Source organism: Drosophila montana, unplaced genomic scaffold, assembly GCF_035044405.1.
Source record: "Drosophila montana isolate Dmon_TW-CO22-7 unplaced genomic scaffold, ASM3504440v1 contig_3733_1, whole genome shotgun sequence".
Taxonomy (NCBI): Eukaryota; Metazoa; Arthropoda; class Insecta; order Diptera; family Drosophilidae; genus Drosophila; species Drosophila montana.
The window spans coordinates 7,988,851-8,014,299 of NW_026998620.1; the positions used below are offsets into that span (position 1 = coordinate 7,988,851).

A 25,449-nucleotide genomic window follows, 5' to 3' on the forward strand; every position below is an offset into this window, starting at 1 on the left:
CCGAATGGGGCTTATAAATTATACATTAATAAAACAATATTTGAGTACTTTAAATTCGTTTTTTATTACTAAGACATTTTTCTAATATTGCAAATTTACATATTGTCACACCTAACAATCATTGGTGGAGCATATGGTGAATGGTGCACACCGAATGAATAGGCGCGCCCCGATCTTCCAGGACGATAGTACATCAAATCATAATAATTAGGACCAGGACCAACATTCTCTTTACGCATATTACAAATCGGCCTCATGGAATACTGAGGCGCACGACTTAGCTTGAGATTCAGATCGCCCGCAGCATATGCCGCCGGGCCAGGCGAATCTGCCTTCCGATTTAATTTCGCTTGGATGCCCCTGATATAAAACAAATGCAATTAGTTCACGGTCAACAATACAACCGAACATAATACCCACATGCTATAGGCTGGAGCGGATGGTTTTATGGGACTGACTTCGAATTTGTAGGCGCTCGGACCAGGTCCATACTTCTTGAAACTGTATTCATTCCGTTTACCCAATGAGTAAGCCGGCGCAGTAACCCCCTTGAAAAATGGCTTAATGTGTAGTTCGTGTGCGCCGGGACCGGGACCAACTCTTTTGTCTGCAATTGAATCGAGTAATTAAGGACGTTTCACTATTTACTCTGATCAACTTACCAATAATTTTTGTCATAGGGGCTATGGTGTATTGGAAACCCCCTCCTCGGCCATAGCGCGTAAGTTTATCTACCTGATAGGCACCTGGCCCTGGTCCCGGATCAGGGCCCATCATGTTGGTACGAGCCCCGAAGGAGTATTGTGGCATTCGCTGTTTCCGGGTGTCGTGCTTATCATACCCCAAGGTTGGGGGCAACCCGTAAGCGCCGGGACCAGGACCTATACATTTGAAAATTATAAAATGGTATCATTTAAGGACTAACACACTTACCTAAAGGTCTACGCGCCATGTCTGTCTATTGCAATATTAGAAAAAAATGCTTGAAATTTTGAAACTCTTGCGAGTTGTTGTCCGTACGGTTCCCAAATGTAAACTGAAACACATTCAGGCAGTCCCATGCCTTGTGGTCGGGCTCACATAACACTAAATCCATGGCCAACTTGGTTTAAACAAATTATAGAAATTCCAACAGATTCTCTTTTAAGCCAAAGTCCATTATGAAGAATCAAATAATACAAGAATTTTGATTCTGTGCAATCATCTTGCTACTAACTACTAAGTATATCTTCGACTGCCTTACAAGAGTCGATATATTTTGCCAAAAATACACAAATACACTATATAACCATATGGCAAAAATTGACGGTTTCTAAAGTTCCAACCTGAAGAACTCCTTTGCGGTTGTTGTCTAAGAGCGGGATTTGCACGACTTTGTGTAAAAGAAATATAATTAAGAATTTATCCGCAAATTTATGTGAAGTTGAGCTGAAAAATTTCAATATCCGTGATTGGATTAGGGGAAACTTCCTGCGCTGGCGGGTCCACATATAAAAACACAATTGAGATTGAGATGCATGCAAGCGACAAATGATACAAAGGGCTTCATTTGTGATAACCGCGACATTATTAAACATTTAACGCATATTTCACAATTTATTACTACCAAGATTCATGTTACATAAAATTTTTTCTAATATTGCAAAGCTACATATTATCACATCTAACTACCATGGGTGGAGCATATGGCGAATGGCGCACACCGAATGAATAGGCTTGACCCGTCTTGCCAGGACGATAGTACATCAAATCATAATAATTAGGACCGGGACCCAGGGTATCTTTTCTCATGCTGCAAATGGGTCTCATTGTGTACTCAGGTGCGCGATACAATCTGATATTCATATCGCCGGCACCATAAGCAGCCGGACCAGGCGAATCTACCGCCTTGCCCTTAATCTTGGTTTGCATACCCCTATTAAAATACAATTATTTAGTTGATGGTCTGGAATACAATTGTACATAATACCCACATGCTATAGGCGGGTGCGGCTGGCTTAATGGGATTGATCTCATACTTATAAGCACTCGGACCGGGTCCACAGTTCTTAAAATTATAATTGTTACGCACTCCCAAGGAATAAGCTGGTGCGTTGACTCCTTTGAAGAACGGTTTCAAATGAACATCGTGTGCGCCGGGGCCGGGGCCAATTCTTTTGTCTGCAGAACAGAAATCGAACCGAATTAAGCAGCAGGAATAACTCTATATTGATCCCTTAACTTACCAATAATTTTTGTCATGGGGGCAATTGTGTATTGCAAACCGCCGCCCATTCCATAGCGCGTTAATTTGTCTACCTGATAGGCGCCCGGTCCTGGTCCAGCAGCGGCATTCGTCGACTGCGTGCGGGTTCCGAAGGAGTATTGCGGCATGCGCTGTTTACGGGTATCATGCTTCTCATAACCCACGGTTGTGGGCAACCCGTAAGCGCCGGGACCAGGGCCTGTCGATTAGAAAACCATTAGCTGTGCTGCTTCAAACGACCTATTCAACGCTTACCTAGAGGTCGATGCGCCATGTATATTTAATTTATTGCAATATTAGAAAAAATTTTCGACCAATTTTGAACTCTCTTGAGTTGTGTGCCGAATGAATTTCAAAAGTGTAATGAGAGCAGCTGAGGCCCTCACACAACTATGTAGTGTATTGTCCACATGAACTTTATGTCAAGGGCAAGTAGTTTTGCGAATAACATCAAAAGACATTTAAGGATAGGGATTTCTAGGGTTATGCTTTTCATGGAGATTTGATAAGTTGGTGACATATATTGCTTGAGCTTATGGTGAGTGCAGTACTTATTCCAGATCCATGGAATTGTAGAGCTGCTTATAGCGCGAGCCACGCCCACTGTTCTGCATGAGCAAATCGTTTTGATGCTCCCTCAGGCGCTGTGCGTGCATGGAAACAACAAATATAAGAAAAAATACACTTTCATGGAATTATCAATTGAACCACCTACTTTCGGATCATATTTCTGATATAGATAAACCAATATGGGGCCGTACAGAATATTGAAGATGCCCACAATACGCATAAGCCAGGCAAAGCCAAAGCTCTGGGCCAACTCGCCGCCAATTAAAGGAGCTGCCAAATTTAAGAAGCAAACTGCTAGAAAACATCAGAGAATGAACAGAGTCTTACCAAGGCAGTAAGCTAGGCTCACGGAGGTCTGCTGTATAGCATAGACCGTGCCGTAGCTTGACGTTGAGCTGCTGGTCTCGCCGATCTCATCCTGCGCCAGTGTGGCATCCACAAAAGTGGCCAGAAGTGGAACCAAGGCTGCGTCGATCACACCAATGCCTAGGCCCAAGGCAAAGTGGGGCAGCAGTAGTTGAGCAACAGTCGTGGCGCTGGGTATCTGCATGAAAAGATTTAATTTTAGTAGACAGATTGAAGCAAGTCCGACCAGACCTACCAGAATCGAGGCAAAGCCCACCAGCAGCAGGCTGATGCAGGAGACCTTTAGCTGGCCATAGCGATAGGCGATGCTGCCAAAAAAGTTGGTGCCCACAAAGTAGCCCACGGAGTCCGGTATAAAAACTGTGCCCAATTGCCATTTATTCGGATGCAGATACTGAATCAACCAAATGGGCAAACATGGCTCTAGTATGGCCATTGTGGAAGTGGACAGCCAAATGGCGATCACAATGGCCAAAATCATTTTGCATTCAAGTAGCGCACGCCACTTAGTCTTCTGTTCCACGACCAAAACTTCTGGCTGCACGGATAGGTCCATGGTGAGCAGCTGTAGGCCCAGGCTCAAGAAGATGACCGTGGCGAGTATTATAAAGGGTGCCGATTTGCCCACCATATCGTAGAGAATGCTGCCAAAAGGATAGCCCAATAGCACGCCCAACGCAATGCTGCCCAGAATGATGCCCATGACCTTGGAGCGGCGGGCCTCCTCCGGATAGTGCTGTGCCACCAGACTCATGCCGCATACGCCAATGCAGGCGGAGCCCACGCCCTGAATGGCGCGGGCTAGCAACAACATCCAATATGATTCGCCCACGGCAAACACTGAAAAGAAAACATAATAAAGGGATATGCTAAACTGAGCAGCCTGCTGCGAGTTTACCGAGCGAGGAGAGCAAAAGAAAGCAGGTGCCCACCATAATGGGCAGTCGGTAGCCACACTTGCTCGACATATTGCCAACAATGGGATTAAAAATCAATTGAACCAGCGCTTTCATGGCCAACAGCAGTCCAATGGAGCCATTTTCGTGCGTCAAGCGCAGGCTGTTGAAATTGCTGTCGGTATCGACCTTTGTGGTTGTGGTCGCATTAGTGCCGCCCAAATGATTGCTGGGTGGCATATTTGGCATCGTTGTGGTCGTCAGTAGCTGCAGCAGAGTGAAGTTCACCATCGATTTGCCGGGTATCGGATGCTTGGCCATGTAGAACTGCGTGTGACCTTCGTTGCGGTAAGCTAGCTGATGTACCGTCGGTGTAGGGGAGGGTGTGCCCTCCTCCAGCCGATAACCCTCATAGGCTGGCTTCTCCAGGCTGGCCAAATAGTCGGGTAAAATGGGCACTGTAAGCGGCACATTTTAGTTTCTGCTATCTGGTTGTTATCTTTTAATTGGCATTACCTATTACGGTCAGCAGCACATTGTCCAGCAGCAGAGCTATGTACACAATTCCAGCTATCAGGCAGCGATTCTCGATGTTGCCATTCGACTGGGGTGTTGAGCTGCGCCTGGCGGAAACGTTCAGCTTGGCCGCTGCCTGGCCACTTGTTGACTTCGCCGACATGACACGCGCGCGCCAACAATCCAAATAAATATGCAACACTAATACAGACGCACAAAGGCTGAATGTTATTACACTGGCATATGGCCGAGAAGAGCGGCGCCGCAAAATATGCTACACAATAATAAGCGCACACACACACAAACACACACGAACACACACTCACACGCATGCACACACACAGCGTAAAAAGCTCGTTTAGAAGCAGAGTTTTCGCGCTCTTTAACCAACAGGTGGTGTTGCTGCCTTGTCAACGTGTATGTGGCTATTGAAAGGTTGCAACAAGCCGCCAAATGCTTTTACTGGCAGCATGCGAGCCGAACGAAACGAACGGGCACACGAGCCACAGCTACGAAAGGAAATCATCTATATTCAACATGTGGTCCAAAAGTAGAGCGTATGCACTGCTCCATATAGTTGGTAACATTAAAATTAAATATAAATTAAATATAAATATAATAGATATGAACTGTTCAGAAAAATCAAATGCGAATTCATAACAAATTGAACCAAAATATAGTGCTGCCTGCCAACAAGACATTATCTATGTGGCAACCCCGAACAAAACATAATTATGCATGCATTTCACAATTTATCGATCTCCCAGCCAGATCGTTGGTGCCTCTTTGTCCATTTATACGGTATTTTATGGTATTTATTATGGAAAAATATTCTCTTAATTTTAATTAAATGTATATTTTATTTAAACTAAGTTTCAATACAGGGTACATTTTTGTCGCCCACCCTCCGTTGCTGCTTTTGTTGTTGTTGTATGTTATATTGCTGCTTACCAGACTGTTGTTATGTTTGTTGCTTTAGCCATCGCCACGATGCCACACCCACTTAAAGCGCTTAAAGTTCACACGACTCGAAGGCCTGCAACGTGCCTTGTCCCTGATAAGCATGCTATAGATTTTTCAGACTTTCGAATCATTTTCCATTTCATTGAACTCTTCGCTGTTTAAATTTAGTCCCAAGAGAGCTGCCGCTCAACATAAATCTGTGACGAACTGCGTCAATTGCTTGCTACACAATAAAGCACATTTAACAAGGGGACCTCGGAGAAGAGAGAGTGATTGACACTTGCCGTGACTGTGGCCCAGTTTTGTGGGTGTAGATTGACATCCTTAATGCAAGTCATCAAACAATTGTATACAATTTAGTTGGAATACTTTGAAAGCTCTATTAGAAACCGTTTTGTATAAGTTTGCAATATGTTTACATATGTTTTTCGAATACTCATCGATTAAGCATCTAATTTTGTTCATTGATTTGCCATTAAGAATCTTTTGAACACCTGTTTTAGTATTACATTTTAATCGCAGCTGAGTTCCTTAAGCCAATCGAGGTACATAGGTGTGTCCCCGATAAGATAGCCAATTCGCAAAACTTATAATCAGAACCAAAAAATACACTGTAGCCAATTGAGCTATTTTCATCATTGAGGGAGAGACAATCAATAAAAACAAAATTAAGCAACTGGAACTTTTGTTTACATATTAATTTTCAATTAATATTATATTATATTATTCTCAATTTACTTATATTCTATTTCCCCCACTCTTTGACAATAAGAGATTAATAGATTTCTGAATTGTATATAAATGAGCCGTAATCAACTTTTTAATTGCATAGTGCTTATCCCATTAAACCACTTCAGGGGTTTATTTGTTAAGATTAGGTGGGAGCGAAAAAAAAGCTTGAGTCGGTTATGCTTTGAACAATAGATTCAGTTAACGGGCTTTTGGACAAGCGATCGGCCGAAAAATGTTCAGGTGCAAATATTGTTTGCTCCTTGGCGCTTTGCTATTGCTGCTGATAGCCGCAATCGGTAGGTATTAGGCATATGCATATATCATAGAGAACACCTGTTTTATAAAGTGCTCACCCAGGTGTCCAGACTGAAACCGTTCCTTGTAAGCTAAAAGATGTCAAGTATGGCAAGGTATGTGAATGCACGGCGGATTACTGCGACTATCTGGAGAATCCCACGCTGAGCCAGGAGGATGAGTTCGCCCTGATCTCCAGCAGCAAACAGGGGCTTCGCTTTGAACTCAACAAGGGCAACTTTGGAGCTCAAGATAAGTACACCATAAATGATTATGAAGAGCCAGCTACGGAAGCCACGGCCAGCAATGGCACGATCCTATCACGGATAGTGGATCAGGCTTTAGCCAGTATATTCTCGGTACTCTTCTCACCGACCAGCAGCACCACTCGCTCCGTCACGCTAAAGGTGGATCGGAGCAAGCGTTACCAAAGAATTGAGGGTTTCGGTGGCAGCTTCACGGGAGCTGTGTCCTACTTATTGGAAAACTATAAGGAGCAGGAAATTCAAGACCATCTGTACAAGAGTTTCTATGCCGCCAAGGGATTGGGATTCAATTTAATGCGCGTTGCAATGGGCGGCTGCGATTTCGATTTGGAAGCCTGGTCCTATAACGAGCAGCCCGAAAACGAAACTATACTGACCGGCATGGATAAGCTAGACGATCGTGATGTTATTCGCGTGGAGCAAATCAAGCGACTGAAGGAAGTGTCGGGCGTGGAAAATCTGCGAATCAAGGGTGCTGCCTGGAGTGCGCCACCATGGATGAAGACCAACAAGAGGTGGACTGGCTTCGGGCGCCTAAAGCGCGAATACTATCAGACCTGGGCCGACTACCATCTAAAGTGGGTGGAACTGATGGAGAGCAATGGTCTGCCGATTTGGGCCATTTCCACTGGAAATGAGCCAACAAACGGAATACTTTTCATGATTTTCGTCAAGTTCATGAGCATGGGCTGGACACCACAGACGCAAGCCGTATGGGTGGACGACAATTTAGGTCCCACAATTCGTAACTCCAAGTACAAGGACTTGGTCATATTCAGCAACGATGATCAGCGATACACCAGTCCATTTTGGTTCAATAAGGTAAGACGATTTAGATTCAAGCCCAATCCACTCGCTAACCCAATCCAATCACAGATGAACCGCACACGCCCAGGTTCGCTCCAATACATTGACGGTGTATCCTTGCACTGGTATTGGGATGAAATATTTGGTAGCAGCTTTGTCCAGAACACCAACGAGTTCATGGCCAATAAAATACAGATAATATCTGAGTCTTGTATTGGCGACAAGCCCTGGCAAAAAGCAGCTCCTCTGTTGGGCAGCTGGGAGCGGGCAGAGAAGGTTGCACGCTCATTTCTGTCCCATCTGCAGGATGGCTTCCACGGCTGGATAGACTGGAATATCATTTTGAATGAGGCGGGTGGACCAAACTATGTAAACAACACCGTTGACGCTCCCGTTATTGCCAATACGACATGTAAGCAGTTAAACACGCTCCGGCTTATCCCATCTTTATTACCAATTTTTGTTTTTGCGCCAGCCTATACTGAGTTCTACAAACAACCCATGTTCTATATCATGGGTCATTTCTCCAAGCTTGTGCCCGAGGGCTCCGTACACATCGAGGCGATTGCCAGCAATGTCAACCTCGATTGTGTGGCCTTCATTCGGCCCGACGAGAAGATTATCGCTGTGCTCTTCAACAGTGGTCGCGCCGACCTGGACATCAATGTCGTGGATACTGTGCGCGGAAACGTAACAGTCAACGTACCCGCCAAGTCTATACACACGTTACTCTATAACTAAATGCGCAATAAATGTGTCTAATATTTAAAATATTATTTAAATTTCCAAATCCATTTAATTATTTAAGACTTAGTGCCATGCAAAGGTGAATCGAATTCCCTGATTTAAGGAAAATATTTATCTTTGGAACAGTTAAAAATGAGCAAAGTGAGCAGCAATGTGTGCTGGGTTACTTTCGAGTACACTGTATCTTTTAACAAGCCACTCGCACTTCGTATTTTAGAGAGAGAGAGAGAGAGAGAGGCGGCTGCGAAAGTAACTCTCATGTTAAACGAAGAGAGTGCGCTACCTTTTGCATAACTTTTACTTTGGATTGCCAAATCCGTGAGACGATTTTCAAGTGGAGCGCAGTCGACGCGGCCGCTTTATCAGATCAACAGCTGGCGCAGGTCAAGTAGCAGGCACAACATAAACAACAATATGAGAGCCCACTTAAACCTATTTACACTAATAAATAACAGCAAATTCGGTTGCGATTGATTAGGAGAAACGCGTTTTGCCACTGGCGCCAGGCATTTTACAGCCCAGCTCGGCTCGGCTCGGCTCTCGAGTCAGTTGTGAGGCCGCATTCGGAGCGCAAGTTTCGTTGCAGTTTTGGTTTTGTTAGAGGGCGAAAATGAAAGCGTGTTGGCTGTGCTTGCTGATCGTTTTTGGCTTGTGGGCGCGACGCGGGGGTAAGTGTATTTTGTGCGGCTTTGATTAAATTTTTACCTGTACATGCGCTTGTTGCAGCTGCCTTATCAACGCCTTGCCAGCTGAGGGAGACAAGCTACGGCAGCGTTTGCGTCTGCAACAGCAGCTACTGCGATTATCTAGATCAGCCGATTCTCAGTGATAACGCTCAGATTGTGGTGATTAGCTCTAGCAAGGTAAATGTGAATACTAATCAAATGCAATACATAATCAAATATTATTTTAATAACAGAATGGCCTGCGTTTCAAGCAAGCCCATGGCAGTTTTCTGGACAAAGAGGCATTGGAAGTGCAGGATCATCGATGGATTGATGAAAACTTTGTAGCGGACTCCATTATTGTTGAGCAAAACAAGGCCTGGCTACAATTTGCCAACGTTCCGCAACGCTTCGGTAATTGAAACGCTGCATAATCAACTACTCAACACTTAAGCTCTCTCTCTCTCTCTCGCTCTCTCTCTTTTTCAACACTGCACAGCTTTCAATGTGAGCATTAAGACCGTGCAGTTAACGGTTAAACGCGAGCAGCGCTATCAGAAAATAACAAATTTTGGAGGCGCTTTTACGGGCAGCGTCTCGCACATTTTAAAACAACTCCCAGTCGATTTGCAGGATCATGTCTATAGGTATGTACATACACATATGCTCTGGCGAACATAAGTGGATTTCTAATCCAATATTTGATTTTGATATAGATCCTATTTTCACGCCGATGGCATTGGCTATAACTCAATACGCATGTCGATTGGTGCCTCCGACTTTGATCTACAGCCCTGGGCCTACAACGAGCTGCCGCGCAACGATCCATCACTGAGCAACTTTACCACACTGGATGCACGTGATCTTCAGAAAATTGAACAGCTGAAACGCCTTAAAGCAGTCGCCCAACTGAATGATCTGAAAATTATGGCCGCTGCTTGGAGTGCGCCCACATGGATGAAGAGCAACGATAGATGGACGGGTTTTGGTCAGCTGAAATCGGAATACTATCAAGCCTGGGCGGATTACCATTTGAAGTGGGTGCCCAAAAAAAGTTTACCACTCGGTGACTATTTTAATGTGAATTAATGTGCACTCCTTGCAGATTTCTCGAACTGATGCAGTCTAAAAATATGCCCGTCTGGGCCATATCCACTGGCAATGAGCCGTTAAACGGCGTCATCGGTTTCATCTTTATACACTTCATGAGCATGGGCTGGACGCCCTGGCAGCAGGTTGGCACTGCAATTCATAATTATAAGCATTTATATAGTAGATTTTACTTAATAGGCGATTTGGCTCGGCGATTATCTGGGACCGACCATCAAGAAGTCCAAGCAGAGTCATGTGCTCATCTTTGGCAACGATGATCAGCGTTATACGTATCCCTCCTGGTTTCGCAAGGTAAGTTTTTGTTATAATTTGTATACCCTGAACCCATTAAAAATGAGTAAAAAGGGCTTAATGTATTTATGCAAATGTATGTAACAGGCAGAAGGAAACATCTTCGACCCCATAAAGTATATACATTCTTGATCAGCACCAATAGCCGAGTGGAACTTGAAATTTTAGTTGTAGGTCCTCCTAGAGCCCGCGCAAATCGAGTTTGTTTCCGATATCCGATAACTTGCACCGTTTTCAAGTAATCGATAAAAATCGATATCGATATCCTGTTTTTTGAGCAAGTTTGGTAAATTATAAGAGTTAGAGTCACCAAACTGGGCATGTAGCTTCTAGTTAACAGATGAAACTATGATTAAGTTAGGTTCGAATTTGGATGACATGTAGGGAAAAAGGATTCTGATGTTCCAATATGTTTTCTAACACTGATGGTTTTAGGATCGTAGGTAGTTCGTAGGAACTGTAGCTTTATAGCATAGCAAAATGTGCTTACAACATAATTTGATCACGGAATGCATAATTATAGCACAGCATCTAGATAGCGTAGCAGCTGCCTTGGTAAATATAAATAATTCAAACTTAATAATCTCTCACAAATAGATGCGCGCCTCTCGCAGCAATGCCCTCGACTATCTTGATGGCCTGGCGGTGCATTGGTATTGGGATGAGATCTTTGGACCACAGCTTATAGATGACGCCCATACAGAGATGCCAAATAAATTGTTATTGAATACGGAATCTTGCATAGGCGACAAACCATGGCAGACGCACGGCCCAGAGCTGGGCAACTGGGGACGTGGCGAGAGCTATATGCGCGCCTATATACAGGACTTGCTGCACAATTTCAACGGCTGGCTAGACTGGAATCTGGTGCTGGATGAGCAGGGCGGTCCGAACTATGTGCACAATTATGTGGATGCTCCGGTTATCGTGAATACAACGAGTCGCACCGAATTCTACAAGCAGCCCATATACTATGCCATCGGGCATTTTAGCAAGTTTCTACCGGAGCAATCCGTGCGGATCGAGGCGAGAACCAACGAAACCGAGTCCTTCGCCCAGCTGAGCGCGGTGGGCTTTCAAAGGCCGGATGGCAGCGTGGCGCTGATCTTGTACAATGGGTATGTGGCACGCGTCTTGTCTAGCGCTCAAGTGTCTGCACGTCCTGCAGATGTTCGATGTGCTATTTTTGGCGGCATCTGCGCTAAAGTGGCTGGCTCTTAATTGTGCATAGCACTCGAAGAGCTAGACAGCATTTACTGCATTTTTATGAATGTATCTGATAGATACTTTTCATTCTTACAGCGAAAACCTGCCCGTTAATGTGGCGCTCAATGACAGTCAACGTGGTGCATTCAATTTGCGTCTGCCAGCTCGCTCCTGGCACACCGTGGTCTACAAATGATCTGCAATGGATTCCAGGAAACTACCAAATGGGTTAAGCATAGCGTAAAGTGATATAATCTATACTATATATAGCCAAGGGTCCAGCCGGCAGTGCACGTTGCACGTTGCACGTTGTTGCTGCCCCAAGGACCAATTAAGATAGAAAACATGTTTGCCACTCTGCCACTCTGCCGCTCAAGTGACAAGCGCAGGAAGCCAATAAATTTGCCCCGCAACAGGATGCGGATGCTCCACAGCGTTGACTCTGGAGATTTGTCCAAGCGCAACGACCAAGACAACGGAAATTTGTTTAAGCTGCTCAATTTGCCGTAACACGTCTGTTTACAATGAAAATTCATTTGCCGTTTACCCCGCACCGCCCCATCTCAGTTTAGTCTGCCATTGGCATGGGCATGGGCTATGGGGTGTGGGGCAAGGGGCATGGGTAGGTGGCACGGCAAGTATAAACGAAATTTCGGATCAAGTTGAGTGACAACCGGCAGTCGAGCGGCGACAACGACCAACCGAAAACATCTTTCGTATAAATATTTTCTTAAGTTTTTCTTCAAATAAAATGTTCTTCTTATTTTGTTTTTTATATGCTCTATAAATATGATTGTCAATTGAGCGCACAGCACATGCATTTGCTGCAGCTAGTATATGCATCTGGCCCCGACAAAATGGGGCGTTTTATGTAAATCTATAAATTAAACATGAAATATTCATAATTTCTCTGTGACCAATGAGTGCGCCACACCGAATCTTTTGGCAATAGTTTAAGAATAAAAGATACTTACTTTTAATATTAAATGCACAACAAATGATGAAAATGTTTTAAGAAGAAGCGCAGCCATTGCTCATTGGTGGTAAATTTATTGGGGTAAATTTAATGCGTTCATTACATGTTGCAGTTGCAAGTGGCAACTGGCAACAGCATGTCAATGCGTCTTGGGAAATACTCTCAAGTGCTTACAACAAAATACACTTATCAGGCAGCAGCGTGTCAATTACATGCCACACCCCCACCCCCTTATTTTTGTATACTTCTTGCCACAAAAGGGTAAATAGAGCATATTGGCTGTCGCTCTATCCGTGCAGTCGTCAATATAACGAGAATCCCAACTATTATGCTCAGATCAAAATTTACACTTTTTTTTGCCATACCAAAAGACTTTTGATTAATCATTATAAAACTAGAGAAATCAATTTTTATTTTATTTCTGATCATATTCCAGCAGATTACCCCAAAAACATGTTCTTTCTGCTCTGCTCCAATTCGTGTCGATATCAACGATAGATTGTTAGATTACTTTTAAAGCCAAATGCGCTACGAAGAGGTCTAATTGCAGACTCGGAGGAGTTGATCCCCTCTATTCATTATTATATATTTATCTGACTCTAATATAAAAATTATAAAATTGCAATTTGATCTATGTTTTGTGCTTAAGTCAAAAGAAATCGGGGAAAAGGAAAAGAGTTCGTCTCTAAATGAAAATCAAGATCCACACCATGAGTTGATATTAAACAGGCAACAGGGCCTCCAACTCCTATTGCCCGTGCAGATCAAACTTACTACAATCTTACTATCGATATCAATTTTCATATCTTATTTTTCCACCTTATCTCGAAGCGTAGCTCGCAGCTCAACGCTGGGCTCAGGGTATCTATAAGTTGGGCACGCCGCACTTGTTTTCTTTTCTTTTTTGAACAGCCAATACCAAAGTCCCTGTGGGATGTGCCAGCGAGAGTGTTGAGTGCTTCTTTAAGTTGATGTAGTTGGAGTTGTTGTTGTTGTTGTTGTTGTGCTGTTTGCACTGCATGAAGTTAATGAGGCTCATTATGAATATAGCAGCGATATGTTTGTGTCATAAGTAATAAGATTGCAGTCGGGGAATTTACACGCGCTGCTCTCGTCAGGAGAAGATCAAAGCGCACTACCATTTCCCAGGCTGCACAACCCACCCATAATGTGTTATGAGTTATTGGCGGCAACTCCAGCTAGCTGATCCGCTTCCTGGCAGTCTCGCCACGTTCACGTCCACGTACACGTCCACATCCACGTCGGCGTCCGCGTCCACGTCGTGTGCCTGTCAACAGCTGACAGCGCCATGTCAGAGCAATTTGCTGTACTGAAGGTAGGTGCTCCGCTCATCAGCACCTCCTACACATGTCGTGTCTCTCTGTGACGGGCACTCAAATTGAATGCTCATGGCTGGATACTATTTAGCGTCAGATTTATTTCAAGCATAAAACGGCGATCACATTTCACAGCGCCCATGGTAATGGGTCGGGGCGGAGGGGGGTGCACTTAAGTGGCCCGCGGGACAAAGGCGCCGGATGTGAGTATTCGATATACATACACCATATTACCCCATAGTAAACACACACACACACACACACATGCATACACATTTGTCAGTGAGCGCTGTTCTATGGAGATTTGTATTTTATTTAGTTAAATGATGGGTCGTATTTTCCCAACTATTTGCCTGATAAGATAATCAAATTAGCCAATCCAGCCAGGCCAGCCGTGGCCCAATTAGCAGGAATCATAAGCGCTATAGCCAGCTACAAGATGCGACGTCCGTTGTCACCAACGCTGGCAAAGCTGGCCGAGCAGGAGCTGAACGAGACGCCCGACAGGATACAGCAGGATATCATCATATTGCGCGTCTGGATACGCCAGCAGCCACATTTGCGCGCCCGCACCGAGGACGACTTTCTGATCGCGTTCCTGCGCCGCTGTCGCTATAGCCTGGAGGAGACAAAGCGGCGACTGGACCGTTACTTCACCTACTATAATCTCTTTCCGGAAATAATGAGCAATCGCTATATCACACAGCGAGTGCTCGATATCAATCGATTGGGGTAAGTAGCTGGTGGAGGAATCACACCATCACAACATGTAGCCTGTCGAAATTTCAGGATCTGCCTGTATCCGGACTTGCCCAAGTGCGACAATCGCACCGCCCTGTTCATAGCACGGTTTGGCAAGCTTGATCCCAACCAGTATAGTCTGCGCGAGATTTATCATTTCACGTCCATGGCAATGGAAATTGTTGCGCTGGAGAATGATTATGCGTCTGTGGCGGGCATTTGTGAGATTATCGATTTGGAGGGCGTCACCTCGGATGGGATGCGCCGCTTCGATAAGCAATTCTTTCGCAAATGGTGGAACTGGCTGCACGACTGTAGTCCACTGCGAATTAAGGAAGTGTATGTCATCAATATGCCCAAGGACATACAGGGCCCCATTATGTTTCTCTACAATGTGCTCAGCATGCAGGTCAACTATCCGGTGAGCGCTTCGAATGACCTTCTCCCTTTGCCCAGCTAATAGAGATTTGAATCGCAGATACGCGTGCTTAAAACCAGCGAGGAGCTGTTCGACCACATCGGCAAGGCCAGCCTGCCCGAGGAATATGGCGGCACCAATGGCCACATGACGGAGAGCGTTGCATATATGGAGGATTTGCTGAATAGCTATCGTGGCTACTTTGAGCAGGAGTACAAGTATGGCACCATCGAGGAGCTGCGACCCGGCGAGGTAGCCATGTACGAGGCCGAGTTTGGTGTCAACGGCTCCTTTCGCAGGCTGAACTGGGATTGACAGTGACCCTGTCCAGTCCAGTCCAACCTTATTGTTAAGTCAAAGCTCTGCTGTAGTCGATCAATTAAATTTTTGTGTACCCCGCATAGATAAACAGTATATCGCTTAATTCGCTTATCTGCAAGTACACATGTATGTACATTCATATATCTCTCGCTGGATATCTAACAGCGAGCGTTCCAGCTATTACCAGGTCGCCGTTCGCTGTTGCTGATTAGATAGCCCCTCGACTAAGCGACTCACTGGGCTGGGCGTCAGACATTCGGCATTCGAGTTGCAGCTGTCGGAGCGCTAACATGGCCGGACTGCGACCACTGGCACCGGAACTCTCGGCGCTGGCCCTGTCCGACTGCAATGAGCAGCAGGCGGAGCGAGGGGCTTTGATAGTCACACTGCAAACGTGGATTGGCAAATCGCCATATCTGAAGGCGCGCACGGATGAGCGACTGATTTTGGCCTTTCTGCGACGTTGTCGTTTCAGTGTGGAGGAAACCAAAAGACGCATCGACAATTACTATTCCCTGCGCAATGCCTTTCCCGAGGTGCTCTGCGCGCGGCAAGTGGACGAGGCGCTCTTGCGGCAGTTCGATCGCGGGTAAGTCCCCACCTTGTGCTACACTCTACAAGACTCTCTAATAACTGAACCCATTCCAGTATCCATGTCATACCCACACGACCAGCTAGCGCGCAAGGACCGCGCGTTATCATCTCACAGTTCTGCAAGATCGATCCAAAGCAATCGAGTCCCCGCGAAGCCTTCAAGCTGCTCTTCATGCTGCTGGAGCTGCTTGCCATGGAGTGCGATAATGCATCTGTTGCGGGTCTATTTTATGTGGTGGACGCGCGTGATGTCAACATGGAGCAAATGATGCAATACGATCCGTTTCTGCTGAAGAAGACCTTCATGCTGGTGGATCAGTGTTTACCGCTGCGCTTCGCAGAGATTCACCTGGTGAACATGATACCCTCGGGTCAGACCATCTTTAATTTTGTCACCAGCTTTTTGCCAGCCAAGCTGCCCTGGAAGGTGCGTAATCCCGCTCACTTAAACATAGGATTCCGTTTAATACGCTTGATTATTCCTCACAGTTTGTTGTGCACAAGAAATCCGAGGATTTGTACAAGCATCTGCCGCCCGAGGCGATGACCATCGAGTATGGCGGCAGCAATGGCTACCAGGCGGAGGCCCTGGACTACTGGCGCCAAAAGCTGCTGGCGCACAAGGATTACTTTGCCGAAGATGCCCAATATGGCACAAACGAGAAACTGCGCGTGGGCCTGGCCAATGCCTGGGCCACCGGCGAACTGGGCGGCACCAGCGGCTCCTTTCGCAAGCTGGAAGTGGACTGAAACCCGTTCTTGCTGTCTGCTTTATTCTTAGTGTTTATTTAAGTAGTTGCTAAAGCTAAAAACAAAGATTACTAAACTAGTTCTACACTTTCACTGTTATTTGGTGTGTCCTTTTTGGGTATAGCTCGTATCCTTTAGGCTGGCACTTAAACTTAACTTTACAATTAACTAGTTTGGCTGGATGTCGCCTGGTGCTAGGTGCTACATTTCTGCTTAAAGTTCCCGTGAAGCGTCGACCCGCTGCCCTTCGCCGGCGGCGTGTCGCTAGATTTGCTGGCGGCGGCTTGCATTTGGGCAGCGTTCGTTGTGCTCTTGTTAATGCTCTGGACAATGAGATTCAGGCAATCCAAGCTGGAGCCACTCGCGCTGGCGCTGCCATCGAAATCTGCCAAGAAATCATAAATCGATTAGAGTTAAGCAAGTAGCCGATTACCTGTTAATATATTACCTGTAAAATGGCCATATTTCTCCATGTGTTTGTTGTAAAAGATTAGCTTGTCCTCCAGATACGCGCCCGCATAGGAGCTCTGCAATGGAAATTGAAAACGCATCCATGAGATACATAGATACTTGTTTGTCTAGCTGCCACAAAATTAGCGAAACAATAAATTACAGCCAAAAGAAAAAACAGCAAAACTGTCGCCCCAAATGACAATGTCAGAAATGTCTGTGTCCAAATGCCATAGAAAATGCGCTCTAACGATGAGATTAACCCGAAATGTAAGGCGACTCGTTGCCAGGGATTCCACAAAGCAGCCAATTAAAATGCATTGAACCGATGCAGCCGGAGCCACAGGCATTGTTCCAAGCAGTCAAGAGTCGAGGGGGCACTTATTAGCAATTAAATTAATTTGCGCATTCGCAGACGACAGAAGCGGGAGAGCAGGAGCAGTTGGAGCAGAAGAAGAGATGCGCAAATTTCATTAGAAAAATTCGCTTTAACGCCTTGGCCAGGAAAATTATAATTGCCCATTTCTGGGCGGGTTCCCATCTGCAGTTTGGCGAGCGAGTTGCTCAGCGAGTTGAGTTGCCGTCGCAGCGTCTGCCAGGATCAGAGCACATGGCCAGTGGCTGTGGCTGGGACTTGGGACTGGGAGCTGGGGCAGTCATTGGAGGTCTTGGTATTTTTAGGCACAGTGTGACATGAAAACAAGAACAGCAGCAGCCGAACAAGCAAAGAACAAAACGCCGAACACAACAACTCGCGGCTGCACTTTTATAAAGCGATTTATCATTTCCCGAGCGTTTACTGACAGCGTGCGCTCGATATAAGCGACACACTAAATGCATATAGTATATACAGTTTATTTTATTTTCTTTTCTTTTTATTTCACTTGGCAGCATATGCATAGAGTATATGTAAGCATGTTAATATCTGAATGAAATGCCACTTATCACTCGCTAAGCATTTATGAGTTGCGCAAAGATCTTGAGCCGCCTTTTGGCGCCTGGTTCTTGGAACTTGGACTCCTCCGAGCAGACTTTTGAATTGTAACGGATATGCCGCATTATGTTGTCTGGAAGGCCTTTAATATATTGTGGGGAGCATACATATATTTACGTTATGTTGACTACATTTAACGACCTTGCAATTTCTTTTTCTTATTTATTATTTTACAAAATATTTATAATTATTGATAAAAGTTGCTAAGCTACAGTAACATCATATCAGCTGTAAATAAAAGAATTTTAAGCCCAAAAAAAAAAAAAGTAAAATAGTTTTTTACGTTTTGTGGACAATAATTGATTGAACTAAAGTCGAGCCATAGATAAGACAACATAGATATTTTCACGCAAGTAAGTACATATAAAGTTCACTTCCGTTTTATGGCCACAACGATAAACTCACATACTATGCCTCGACATGAGTCATTTGCACCTAAATGTTTATACTGGGGCCAAATTTATTGATGGCACCGAATACAAACTTATGTGATTACGTTTGAAGTGTCTACTCAACTGATATGGTGGGAATTGTTTGATAGAAGGCCTGGCATTGTCACCAGGTGTGCCTTTGTTCAAGTTTATAAGATTATGTATAATAAAAAATATATATGATTATAGTATGGTTTATTGCGGCTGACTGAAAAATAGAAATAGAATGCAAATGGACTAAGCAAATCAATTAAAATCAATCAGCTGACGAAGCTTATCTGGGATACTCGGAATAAACGCTTGAGAAACGCTTTGCAATAATTCTTGCTAAAATCAACTAAGTATATAAACTATGTAAATGTAAAGATTTCTTAAATTCGTATTCACACGCTTCATATTTAAAGAATAAAACATTTAGGACACCGCTTACAATAGCCACAAATTAAAAAACAAGTAAGCGGTTCTAGTCGGGAGCTCCCGACTAGGGGATACCCTGAACCCTCTTCTTCCAACAGGCGATAGGTATAAAAGGAAAGATGCTTGATATATAGATACTAATCTAGAAGCTACATGTCGAGTTTGATAACTCTAGCTCATATTATTTACCAAAATTGCTCAAAAAACAGGATTTCGGTATCGATTTTTATCGATTACTTGGAATCGGGGCAAGTTATCGAATATCGGATCTGCGCGGGGACCAGGAGGACCTACAGCCTTATAGGTTCTGAGATCCTTGCGTTCATACATACGGACTGACGGACAGACGGACGGACGGACTTACAGACGGACATGGCTAGATCGACTCGGCTATTGATGCTGATCAAGAATATATATACTTTATGGGGTCGGAGATGCTTCCTTCTGCTTGTTACATACATTTGCACAAATACATTATACTCTGCTTACCCATTTTCGATGGGTTCAGGGTATACAAAATTTATATAAATGTATTAAGTTGGACTGGAGTTTGTATTGGGTACTCAGAGGCGAATCTATTTGGTAGGTTTATTTATGACACATTTGTTATCAACGCTTAGTACTTTGCACGTTAATATTTAAAAATACAATTCCAGTTTCCCCCAGTTTGCTCAGTTGGCAGTTGGCATCCATCCCCAAATGGGATGGATGGATGGATTGTCAGGCTGTGGCTGAGAGATGCATTTTAATGTCTGGCACGCTGGCATTTCGCCAGTTTTTAATCAAACTATGGACGCGCATTAATATCTGCCATTGAGAGGGCGCGCACTCTCGGCATATGTATGTACAAATATGCAAGGTTTTATGGTAAATTAACAAATTTGTACATTAAAATTTGAAAAACTCGACAAACTGCATGGAAATTACTCAGCAGAGTGTGGCATAAGTTCTTGAGAGATCGCCCGATCCATAAAATCCATAAGAGCCACGGCTATTGCAAAAATGTTCGCATAATTGTTGACAATTTGTTCTGCTGTCACAGAGGGCCTCTCTCTCTGTTGGGGAGGGGGTAAGGGGGGGGGGGGGGCATGTCTTGCAACACCTTTCGAGGAACAGCGCTCCGATCTTGTCATGTTTTTCCTGTGCAATTTGTCAACTGACACATTTCCCTTTCTCGACTCGAACATATTGTGAAATGCTATTCAGAGAGAGAGAGAGAGAGGGAGAAAGAGAGAGGGAGAGGCGCTGCCCCCTCTTTGGGGGGAACAACTTTTATCACATGAAAAGCTGCCTTATTTTGTGTGGCATACGCGCTCGAATTTGTTATAATTAATTTACAACACGTTTCTCGTTTATAGTTAAGAGTTTGGCATTTGGGTGGCTTTGTCACAACCATATTTAAAGACAAAATTTATTTATTGAATTTTACTAAATGCAGACCGAATCCCCCCTTCTCCAACTTTACATAAATAAATTCTGCGCCCATTTCAATTTTGTGTGTGTGTTAATTTTTGGGCGAGTTTTCTGATTGCGGGGGTAGCCAGCTCTTGAGGCAATCATAACTCATAATTCTCCCCTTAAAGCCAGCCCCTTTACCGGGGCGTGGCATCTGAGCAGAAGCTTATTAAGCTGCACGTCAGCGAACGCATAAATTGTTGGCCAGAGCAAATTGTGTCGATGTCGCCGTATGGATATGGCTGGGAGATATTTTTGGGGGTATGGGTTTCGAGAGATCTGGTGAATGGGGAGCTGAAGCTAAAGGCGAGAGTCATGTTATTCTATTTTCACGTTCGGCAAGCTCGCGGCAGGCAGACACTGAGATTTTGATGAATGTGCGCGTCAGCCAAAGAAAAATGTACGAAAATGTTTTTCATGCATGAGGTTTTTACGAGAAAATAATTGCGGAACGTTTGCCAATGCCGTTAATATTAATTGGCGTTCAACAACAAAAAACTTACCAGATAATCGGACTGGCAGCTCTTGCCGCTTAAACTGGGCGCCAGATTGTCGCCATCGCGTGTAGGCGTGGATTCCTAAAAGAAACAAACCGCAGCCGAGTTAATAACTGAAAAATGAACAGAAAATCAATTATAAAGCTGCCCACCTGCAATAGATCCTCGAGACTCTCGATATATTCGATGGCATTGCGCAAGATCTCAACCTTGGGCAGGCGCTGATTGGGATTGGATGATGTGCGACGCTTCAAGATCTCAAAGGCCTCGTTAACCTAGAAAGCAGGCAAATGGAAGCCAACACATCAATTAAAATTCATTATCAAAACTATAGAAATCATAGAAATCCATTAGAGCTGCCATAAAAACCCACCCGGCGGCTTGCCCATCCTTAAGTGGCTCTTTAATAAAACATATTTTAAATTAAATTGTGCATAAAATTTAAACAATTAAACCGCTCGGGCGCGGGCGTTCATATTGCTCGTCATGTTCCTTCCCCCCCCCCCTCCCCTCCCTTCCCCTTTTTCATAATGTTAATAGCCCTGCCGTAGGGGGGTTTGTCGATCTATAAATACGACACTCGGAACTTGGTTCGACAGTGTTTACGATTTGTCCCACAACTCTTGCTCCGGCTGTCGAGCTCGTTAATGTTCTTGTTTAATGTTTGGCAAATCCTGCAGTTTTATGCTTGTTGGGTGGCTTCCCCGTAGATCGCAATGACTTTCGAAATTTAGGGCCAAATGATTGCAAGTGACATTTACGTCCATGATGTGTTAATTTCTGTGGTGCAACTAAGTTGCGCGCAATTGAGCTCCATGCAACCCAACAAATGGGGGTAAATTATTCAAAAATATGACTACACTTCTTTTCTATCAATTTATATCTCTTTTATAGCTGCGACTCAATAACCACATGAATCTTATGGATATAAAACGCCTTTATCCTACAGAACTTACCAATTCCATAAATAGAAATTGTTTAAAACTTAGCAAACTTAAGATTTTAAAAAGACGCATGATATTGGTGGGGAGATATTAATAGAGGAAAAAAACTGTATCAAAACTGTTAGGAAATTAGGATTAATCTGAAAGTGAAGATTTCTAATTTGCGAGCGATCACTTACATCTCTTTTACATCTCGGTAGAAGAGTTTTAATTATTAAACAAATATTAAACTTTGAACTTCTAAATATCAATTTAAATGGACTCCTGAAGACACCGCTTCCCTAAACAAAAACAAGTGAGAGTGCGTCAACTTGGGATTGCAAAATTTTTGCTCCACACATTGCGCAAGGAATTCTTCAATAGGGTCGGTGCATATTGTCCGATCTTAATGAAATGCTCATGGCTTAAAGATATCATACCAGAGTATGTACTTAGTAAATCGCAAGTAAAATATGTTTAATCTGTATAACAAATTACCTACTGTACCTACAAAATTTGGTGTACTCAGCTTTTACCGAATATTATAAACTCGTTCTGCATGTGGTCGCAAGCTTTTCCAGTTTCGAATTCAACGCGTTCATAAAAAGTGACAGACGGACTCGGAACTTAACTCGTCGTTCTGACCAAGAATATATAAACCTTATGGGTTCGAAAATTCTTCCTCTTGCCTGTTACATATGTTTGTACAAAATATTATACTCTATTCAACCATTTTCGATTGGTTCTGGGAATAAGAAATGTTTTAAAAACTAGTTTTATTAATTAGAAAATCAAAGACTTTAAGTACGGTATACTTGATTTTTTTTCAAGTGAATGAAATTAAAAAATGATACAAACTAACTAATAAAAGATAGTTATCAATTAATGTTTAATATTGATTGCTGATGTTTACCATTCGGATTACTATTCAAGCCAAACTTTATCAATGTCATATTTTTAAAATCAATGTAGTATTAGCTTTGATTTACTGTCCTGGATCTTATATTGAAGAAAAATAATAATAATAAAGAAAAGAAATAAAGTAAAAGAATATTGTTCTTAACAACTTGATTATATATATACACAATCATAAATATATACCTTTCATAAATATATACATTTCATAAATATCTATATATACCATCATCCCTTTGATGTGTAAAAACTATTTTATATAGATCCCCAATTCCCAGATGTGAAAACATATAAAGAGTTTAAGTTCTGCATAGTCAATAGAAATCTCAAGCGAATTGTTAACCAGTCACACCTAAGAACTTATATATCCTTAAAAGTTCTCCATGGACTCGCAACTCACCTTTCTCAGACGCCGTCGCTCACGCATTGTGGCCGCCTTGCGGCGATCCACGGTGACATTCTTCTTTTTGCACGCCTTGCAGGCCCAGGTGAGGCAGGGACGCGAGGACTGAGCCGAGGCGCAGACGAGCGGTGCAAGCACATGCTCCTCGGAGCTCAGGCTGCTGTCCTCGTCATCGTAGTCCGTTGTGTAGATGGGCGAGGATGTCATCGAGAGCTGTTTGCCGGAATCTGTTGTCGGGTGGTTTCTGCTGTTGAAGCTGCAAGCGGCACTTGTGGCATCGCCGACGGCATTGAAGCGGCTGAAGAAATGCTGCAGCGTCTGGTGAGGATTCTGATGGGCATTCGGATGTGGCATGCCGTTGTTGCCGTACCGAAAGCCACTCGGATGCGTCTGCTGCGGATAGCTGCTGTATTCCTGCTTGATGGCATTGTCCATGGCCGCACCAGAGCCCGTCAGCATGGCGTTTGTATTGTTGTATTTGGTCATGACTAGGAGTAACTAGTAGTTGACCCCTTCAATGATCACTTGACAAGCACTTCACTTCACTTGACCACACTCCACAGTTGCGTTCAGGGAAACGCACGCGATCACGGGAACGGACACGGGAGCAAGAGACTGAGACTGAGAACGAGACGAACCGTCGCCCGCAACAAACGCAACACATTTGGCTGACAATATTCGAAAATGTTTTCTGTGTGTGTGGCGCGAATCTTCCCCAGATTCACATGTGCTCTGCTTGGCTCTGCTCAGATCTTGCTGCGTTTTGAGTGGCTGCTCGGCGCTGCTCTCGAGTGGCTTCTATTTATAACGCGGCACGCCATTAGACACTGGCCGCACTCGTCTTCTAAACAGAAGGACGCGCATGTTGTGTCTGTGTTGCAGGCCACGCCCCCGACTAACTTGGCGCTCAGGCTCATCGTTTTTTCTGCTCAATGAAAATGTTGTTGTTTGCGAAAGGCTTAGAAGATCTCGTAGTCAAATAAATTTGAATTTACCTGCTTAACGATTAACGTTTCGCTTCTAAATTGTAGACAGCAAAACAATTCGTTAATGTGACACTTTTAATGGTGGCAGAGACCATCTCCCCCACCCCCAACCTCCCCTCCCCCTGCACACCTTGCCGTTGAGTTTTCCCAATATCATTTTCATTTTCATTGTTATTTTTTCTCGTTTCGTTGGCTTCGCGTCAAATTGACCAGAAAACAAGAGAGAGAGAAAAAAAGCGGAAAAACTAAAAATTGCCTTTGCCTCCCCACACATGATTTGTTTATTTATTGCCGCTCAAACAAAATATATATCTTTGGAAATCACCTCTAAATCTTCTTGAATGATATTGTAAATCTTTTGTCTAACGGCTCGTGGTTTTCTGCATTCCGTTTTATTTTCCATTTCCACTTTGTTTTGCTTCTCCTCTGTCGCAGCTTTACTTGTGTTTCCTACCTTTACTCGCTGTCATTTGAGTTTTGAGTTGATAAATGTTTTGTTTTGATTTGCTTTGATTTTATTTTGAACACACCAAGGTGTTGGCTTTTCTCCAGAGTTGTTTATGACAAGCACAAGATAATCCCAATAGAAAATCGACCCTTCTTAATTGTTTTGTAACAAGCCTATAATAGTCCTTATATAATACCAAATGTAAAATTGTGATAGTCTATTTATATATATCATAAGTCCCTAAATATCAAGCAGCCATAGAACACTAACTGTATCGATTTTCCATCTGATTTTCAAGTTTACTTCGAATTTTCAATTATTAATTAAGTGTTTAGAATAATTTTTTAATTGTTATTTTACGGTGCGTAACTCTCTTATCATATTATATATTAGAAAATTATATATTCGATGGGATTAAAATGATCTTAAGTAAAATTTAATGAATTTGAAAATATAATATGTCTCTCTTAAATAATATTGACCCTCTTCACCATTTTCTTGCTTTCCCCATATTGCTGACTCCCTTTCCTTCGCGTCGCCCCACTGCCCATCGCTCTCTTACATTATAATACTTGCTCTGGCACTCTTTCTTTCTTGGTCTTTCACTCACTCTCTCGCTCTCTCTCTATATATATATATATTTGAGTTTTGAGTTGATATATATATAGACATATAACTTGCTCTGGCACTCTTTCTTTGTCTTTCTTGGTCTCTCA

The 25,449-nt window shown here is 43.6% G+C and overlaps 8 protein-coding genes and 1 long non-coding RNA gene across 9 annotated transcripts; 5 read left to right on the forward strand and 4 right to left on the reverse strand.

The window, feature by feature from the left end:
- Positions 1–46: 46 nt before the first annotated feature.
- On the reverse strand, positions 47–1,092 carry LOC135436919 (ciliary microtubule associated protein 1A-like). Its single transcript, XM_064694691.1, has 4 exons — positions 934–1,092; positions 663–881; positions 421–607; positions 47–360 (listed from the first exon to the last, which is right to left on the reverse strand). Exons 1-4 carry the CDS (start codon positions 950–952, stop codon positions 96–98), a joined length of 690 nt encoding a protein of 229 aa, XP_064550761.1. The 5' UTR covers positions 953–1,092; the 3' UTR covers positions 47–95.
- Positions 1,093–1,583: 491 nt separating this feature from the next.
- LOC135436785 (ciliary microtubule associated protein 1B-like) lies at positions 1,584–2,657 on the reverse strand. The gene is made up of 4 exons (XM_064694507.1): positions 2,501–2,657; positions 2,226–2,444; positions 1,974–2,160; positions 1,584–1,915 (listed from the first exon to the last, which is right to left on the reverse strand). Exons 1-4 carry the CDS (start codon positions 2,517–2,519, stop codon positions 1,648–1,650), a joined length of 693 nt encoding a protein of 230 aa, XP_064550577.1. The 5' UTR covers positions 2,520–2,657; the 3' UTR covers positions 1,584–1,647.
- Positions 2,658–2,746: 89 nt separating this feature from the next.
- On the reverse strand, positions 2,747–4,756 carry prt (portabella). Its single transcript, XM_064694506.1, has 6 exons — positions 4,594–4,756; positions 4,080–4,535; positions 3,417–4,021; positions 3,143–3,359; positions 2,961–3,085; positions 2,747–2,889 (listed from the first exon to the last, which is right to left on the reverse strand). Exons 1-6 carry the CDS (start codon positions 4,754–4,756, stop codon positions 2,797–2,799), a joined length of 1,659 nt encoding a protein of 552 aa, XP_064550576.1. The 3' UTR covers positions 2,747–2,796.
- On the forward strand, positions 4,309–5,465 carry LOC135436786 (uncharacterized). Its single transcript, XR_010437590.1, has 3 exons — positions 4,309–4,537; positions 4,610–5,173; positions 5,231–5,465. It is a non-coding gene; the product is annotated as an uncharacterized LOC135436786 (long non-coding RNA).
- A 990-nt stretch (positions 5,466–6,455) lies between these two features.
- Positions 6,456–8,437, forward strand: Gba1a (Glucocerebrosidase 1a). Its single transcript, XM_064694424.1, has 4 exons — positions 6,456–6,584; positions 6,646–7,670; positions 7,725–8,067; positions 8,131–8,437. Exons 1-4 carry the CDS (start codon positions 6,521–6,523, stop codon positions 8,394–8,396), a joined length of 1,698 nt encoding a protein of 565 aa, XP_064550494.1. The 5' UTR covers positions 6,456–6,520; the 3' UTR covers positions 8,397–8,437.
- Positions 8,438–8,908: 471 nt separating this feature from the next.
- On the forward strand, positions 8,909–12,452 carry Gba1b (Glucocerebrosidase 1b). Its single transcript, XM_064694189.1, has 9 exons — positions 8,909–9,070; positions 9,129–9,265; positions 9,322–9,481; positions 9,567–9,714; positions 9,784–10,104; positions 10,173–10,302; positions 10,358–10,471; positions 11,069–11,589; positions 11,774–12,452. The coding sequence occupies exons 1-9, from the start codon at positions 9,013–9,015 to the stop codon at positions 11,871–11,873; spliced, it is 1,689 nt and encodes a 562-aa protein (XP_064550259.1). The 5' UTR covers positions 8,909–9,012; the 3' UTR covers positions 11,874–12,452.
- A 1,969-nt stretch (positions 12,453–14,421) lies between these two features.
- Positions 14,422–15,509, forward strand: LOC135436700 (alpha-tocopherol transfer protein-like). The gene is made up of 3 exons (XM_064694389.1): positions 14,422–14,722; positions 14,780–15,152; positions 15,210–15,509. Exons 1-3 carry the CDS (start codon positions 14,430–14,432, stop codon positions 15,462–15,464), a joined length of 921 nt encoding a protein of 306 aa, XP_064550459.1. The 5' UTR covers positions 14,422–14,429; the 3' UTR covers positions 15,465–15,509.
- Positions 15,510–15,721: 212 nt separating this feature from the next.
- LOC135436699 (alpha-tocopherol transfer protein-like) lies at positions 15,722–16,913 on the forward strand. The gene is made up of 3 exons (XM_064694388.1): positions 15,722–16,059; positions 16,119–16,491; positions 16,554–16,913. Exons 1-3 carry the CDS (start codon positions 15,761–15,763, stop codon positions 16,812–16,814), a joined length of 933 nt encoding a protein of 310 aa, XP_064550458.1. The 5' UTR covers positions 15,722–15,760; the 3' UTR covers positions 16,815–16,913.
- nau (nautilus) lies at positions 16,830–23,956 on the reverse strand. Its single transcript, XM_064694387.1, has 5 exons — positions 23,297–23,956; positions 21,211–21,333; positions 21,065–21,139; positions 17,263–17,341; positions 16,830–17,199 (listed from the first exon to the last, which is right to left on the reverse strand). Exons 1-5 carry the CDS (start codon positions 23,783–23,785, stop codon positions 17,009–17,011), a joined length of 957 nt encoding a protein of 318 aa, XP_064550457.1. The 5' UTR covers positions 23,786–23,956; the 3' UTR covers positions 16,830–17,008.
- Between the last annotated feature and the right edge of the window lie 1,493 nt (positions 23,957–25,449).

What these genes read in the sequence shown, in the direction of transcription:
- LOC135436919 (XM_064694691.1), bottom strand. An exon ending in CCCTATGACAAAAATTATTG is followed by an intron (nt 608 to 662) that starts GTAAGTTGATCA and finishes ATTCAATTGCAG; the next exon opens with ACAAAAGAGTTGGTCCCGGT. An exon ending in TCCGCTCCAGCCTATAGCAT is followed by an intron (nt 361 to 420) that starts GTGGGTATTATG and finishes GTTTTATATCAG; the next exon opens with GGGCATCCAAGCGAAATTAA.
- LOC135436785 (XM_064694507.1), bottom strand. An exon ending in CCCCATGACAAAAATTATTG is followed by an intron (nt 2,161 to 2,225) that starts GTAAGTTAAGGG and finishes TCTGTTCTGCAG; the next exon opens with ACAAAAGAATTGGCCCCGGC. An exon ending in GCCGCACCCGCCTATAGCAT is followed by an intron (nt 1,916 to 1,973) that starts GTGGGTATTATG and finishes GTATTTTAATAG; the next exon opens with GGGTATGCAAACCAAGATTA.
- Gba1a (XM_064694424.1), top strand. Translation starts at nt 6,521, where the DNA reads ATGTTCAGGTGCAAATATTGTTTGCTCCTTGGCGCTTTGCTATTGCTG. An exon ending in GCTGCTGATAGCCGCAATCG is followed by an intron (nt 6,585 to 6,645) that starts GTAGGTATTAGG and finishes GTGCTCACCCAG; the next exon opens with GTGTCCAGACTGAAACCGTT. An exon ending in GTCCATTTTGGTTCAATAAG is followed by an intron (nt 7,671 to 7,724) that starts GTAAGACGATTT and finishes ATCCAATCACAG; the next exon opens with ATGAACCGCACACGCCCAGG.
- LOC135436700 (XM_064694389.1), top strand. Translation starts at nt 14,430, where the DNA reads ATGCGACGTCCGTTGTCACCAACGCTGGCAAAGCTGGCCGAGCAGGAG. An exon ending in CTCGATATCAATCGATTGGG is followed by an intron (nt 14,723 to 14,779) that starts GTAAGTAGCTGG and finishes TCGAAATTTCAG; the next exon opens with GATCTGCCTGTATCCGGACT. An exon ending in GCATGCAGGTCAACTATCCG is followed by an intron (nt 15,153 to 15,209) that starts GTGAGCGCTTCG and finishes TTTGAATCGCAG; the next exon opens with ATACGCGTGCTTAAAACCAG.
- Gba1b (XM_064694189.1), top strand. Translation starts at nt 9,013, where the DNA reads ATGAAAGCGTGTTGGCTGTGCTTGCTGATCGTTTTTGGCTTGTGGGCG. An exon ending in TGGTGATTAGCTCTAGCAAG is followed by an intron (nt 9,266 to 9,321) that starts GTAAATGTGAAT and finishes TTTTAATAACAG; the next exon opens with AATGGCCTGCGTTTCAAGCA. An exon ending in TGGGCGGATTACCATTTGAA is followed by an intron (nt 10,105 to 10,172) that starts GTGGGTGCCCAA and finishes CACTCCTTGCAG; the next exon opens with ATTTCTCGAACTGATGCAGT.
- nau (XM_064694387.1), bottom strand. Translation starts at nt 23,785, where the DNA reads ATGACCAAATACAACAATACAAACGCCATGCTGACGGGCTCTGGTGCG. An exon ending in GTCTCGAGGATCTATTGCAG is followed by an intron (nt 21,140 to 21,210) that starts GTGGGCAGCTTT and finishes TGTTTCTTTTAG; the next exon opens with GAATCCACGCCTACACGCGA. An exon ending in GAAATATGGCCATTTTACAG is followed by an intron (nt 17,200 to 17,262) that starts GTAATATATTAA and finishes ATTTCTTGGCAG; the next exon opens with ATTTCGATGGCAGCGCCAGC.
- prt (XM_064694506.1), bottom strand. Translation starts at nt 4,756, where the DNA reads ATGTCGGCGAAGTCAACAAGTGGCCAGGCAGCGGCCAAGCTGAACGTT. An exon ending in TGGGCTTTGCCTCGATTCTG is followed by an intron (nt 3,360 to 3,416) that starts GTAGGTCTGGTC and finishes CTTTTCATGCAG; the next exon opens with ATACCCAGCGCCACGACTGT. An exon ending in GAGCCTAGCTTACTGCCTTG is followed by an intron (nt 3,086 to 3,142) that starts GTAAGACTCTGT and finishes TAAATTTGGCAG; the next exon opens with CTCCTTTAATTGGCGGCGAG.
- LOC135436699 (XM_064694388.1), top strand. Translation starts at nt 15,761, where the DNA reads ATGGCCGGACTGCGACCACTGGCACCGGAACTCTCGGCGCTGGCCCTG. An exon ending in TTGCGGCAGTTCGATCGCGG is followed by an intron (nt 16,060 to 16,118) that starts GTAAGTCCCCAC and finishes AACCCATTCCAG; the next exon opens with TATCCATGTCATACCCACAC. An exon ending in CAGCCAAGCTGCCCTGGAAG is followed by an intron (nt 16,492 to 16,553) that starts GTGCGTAATCCC and finishes TATTCCTCACAG; the next exon opens with TTTGTTGTGCACAAGAAATC.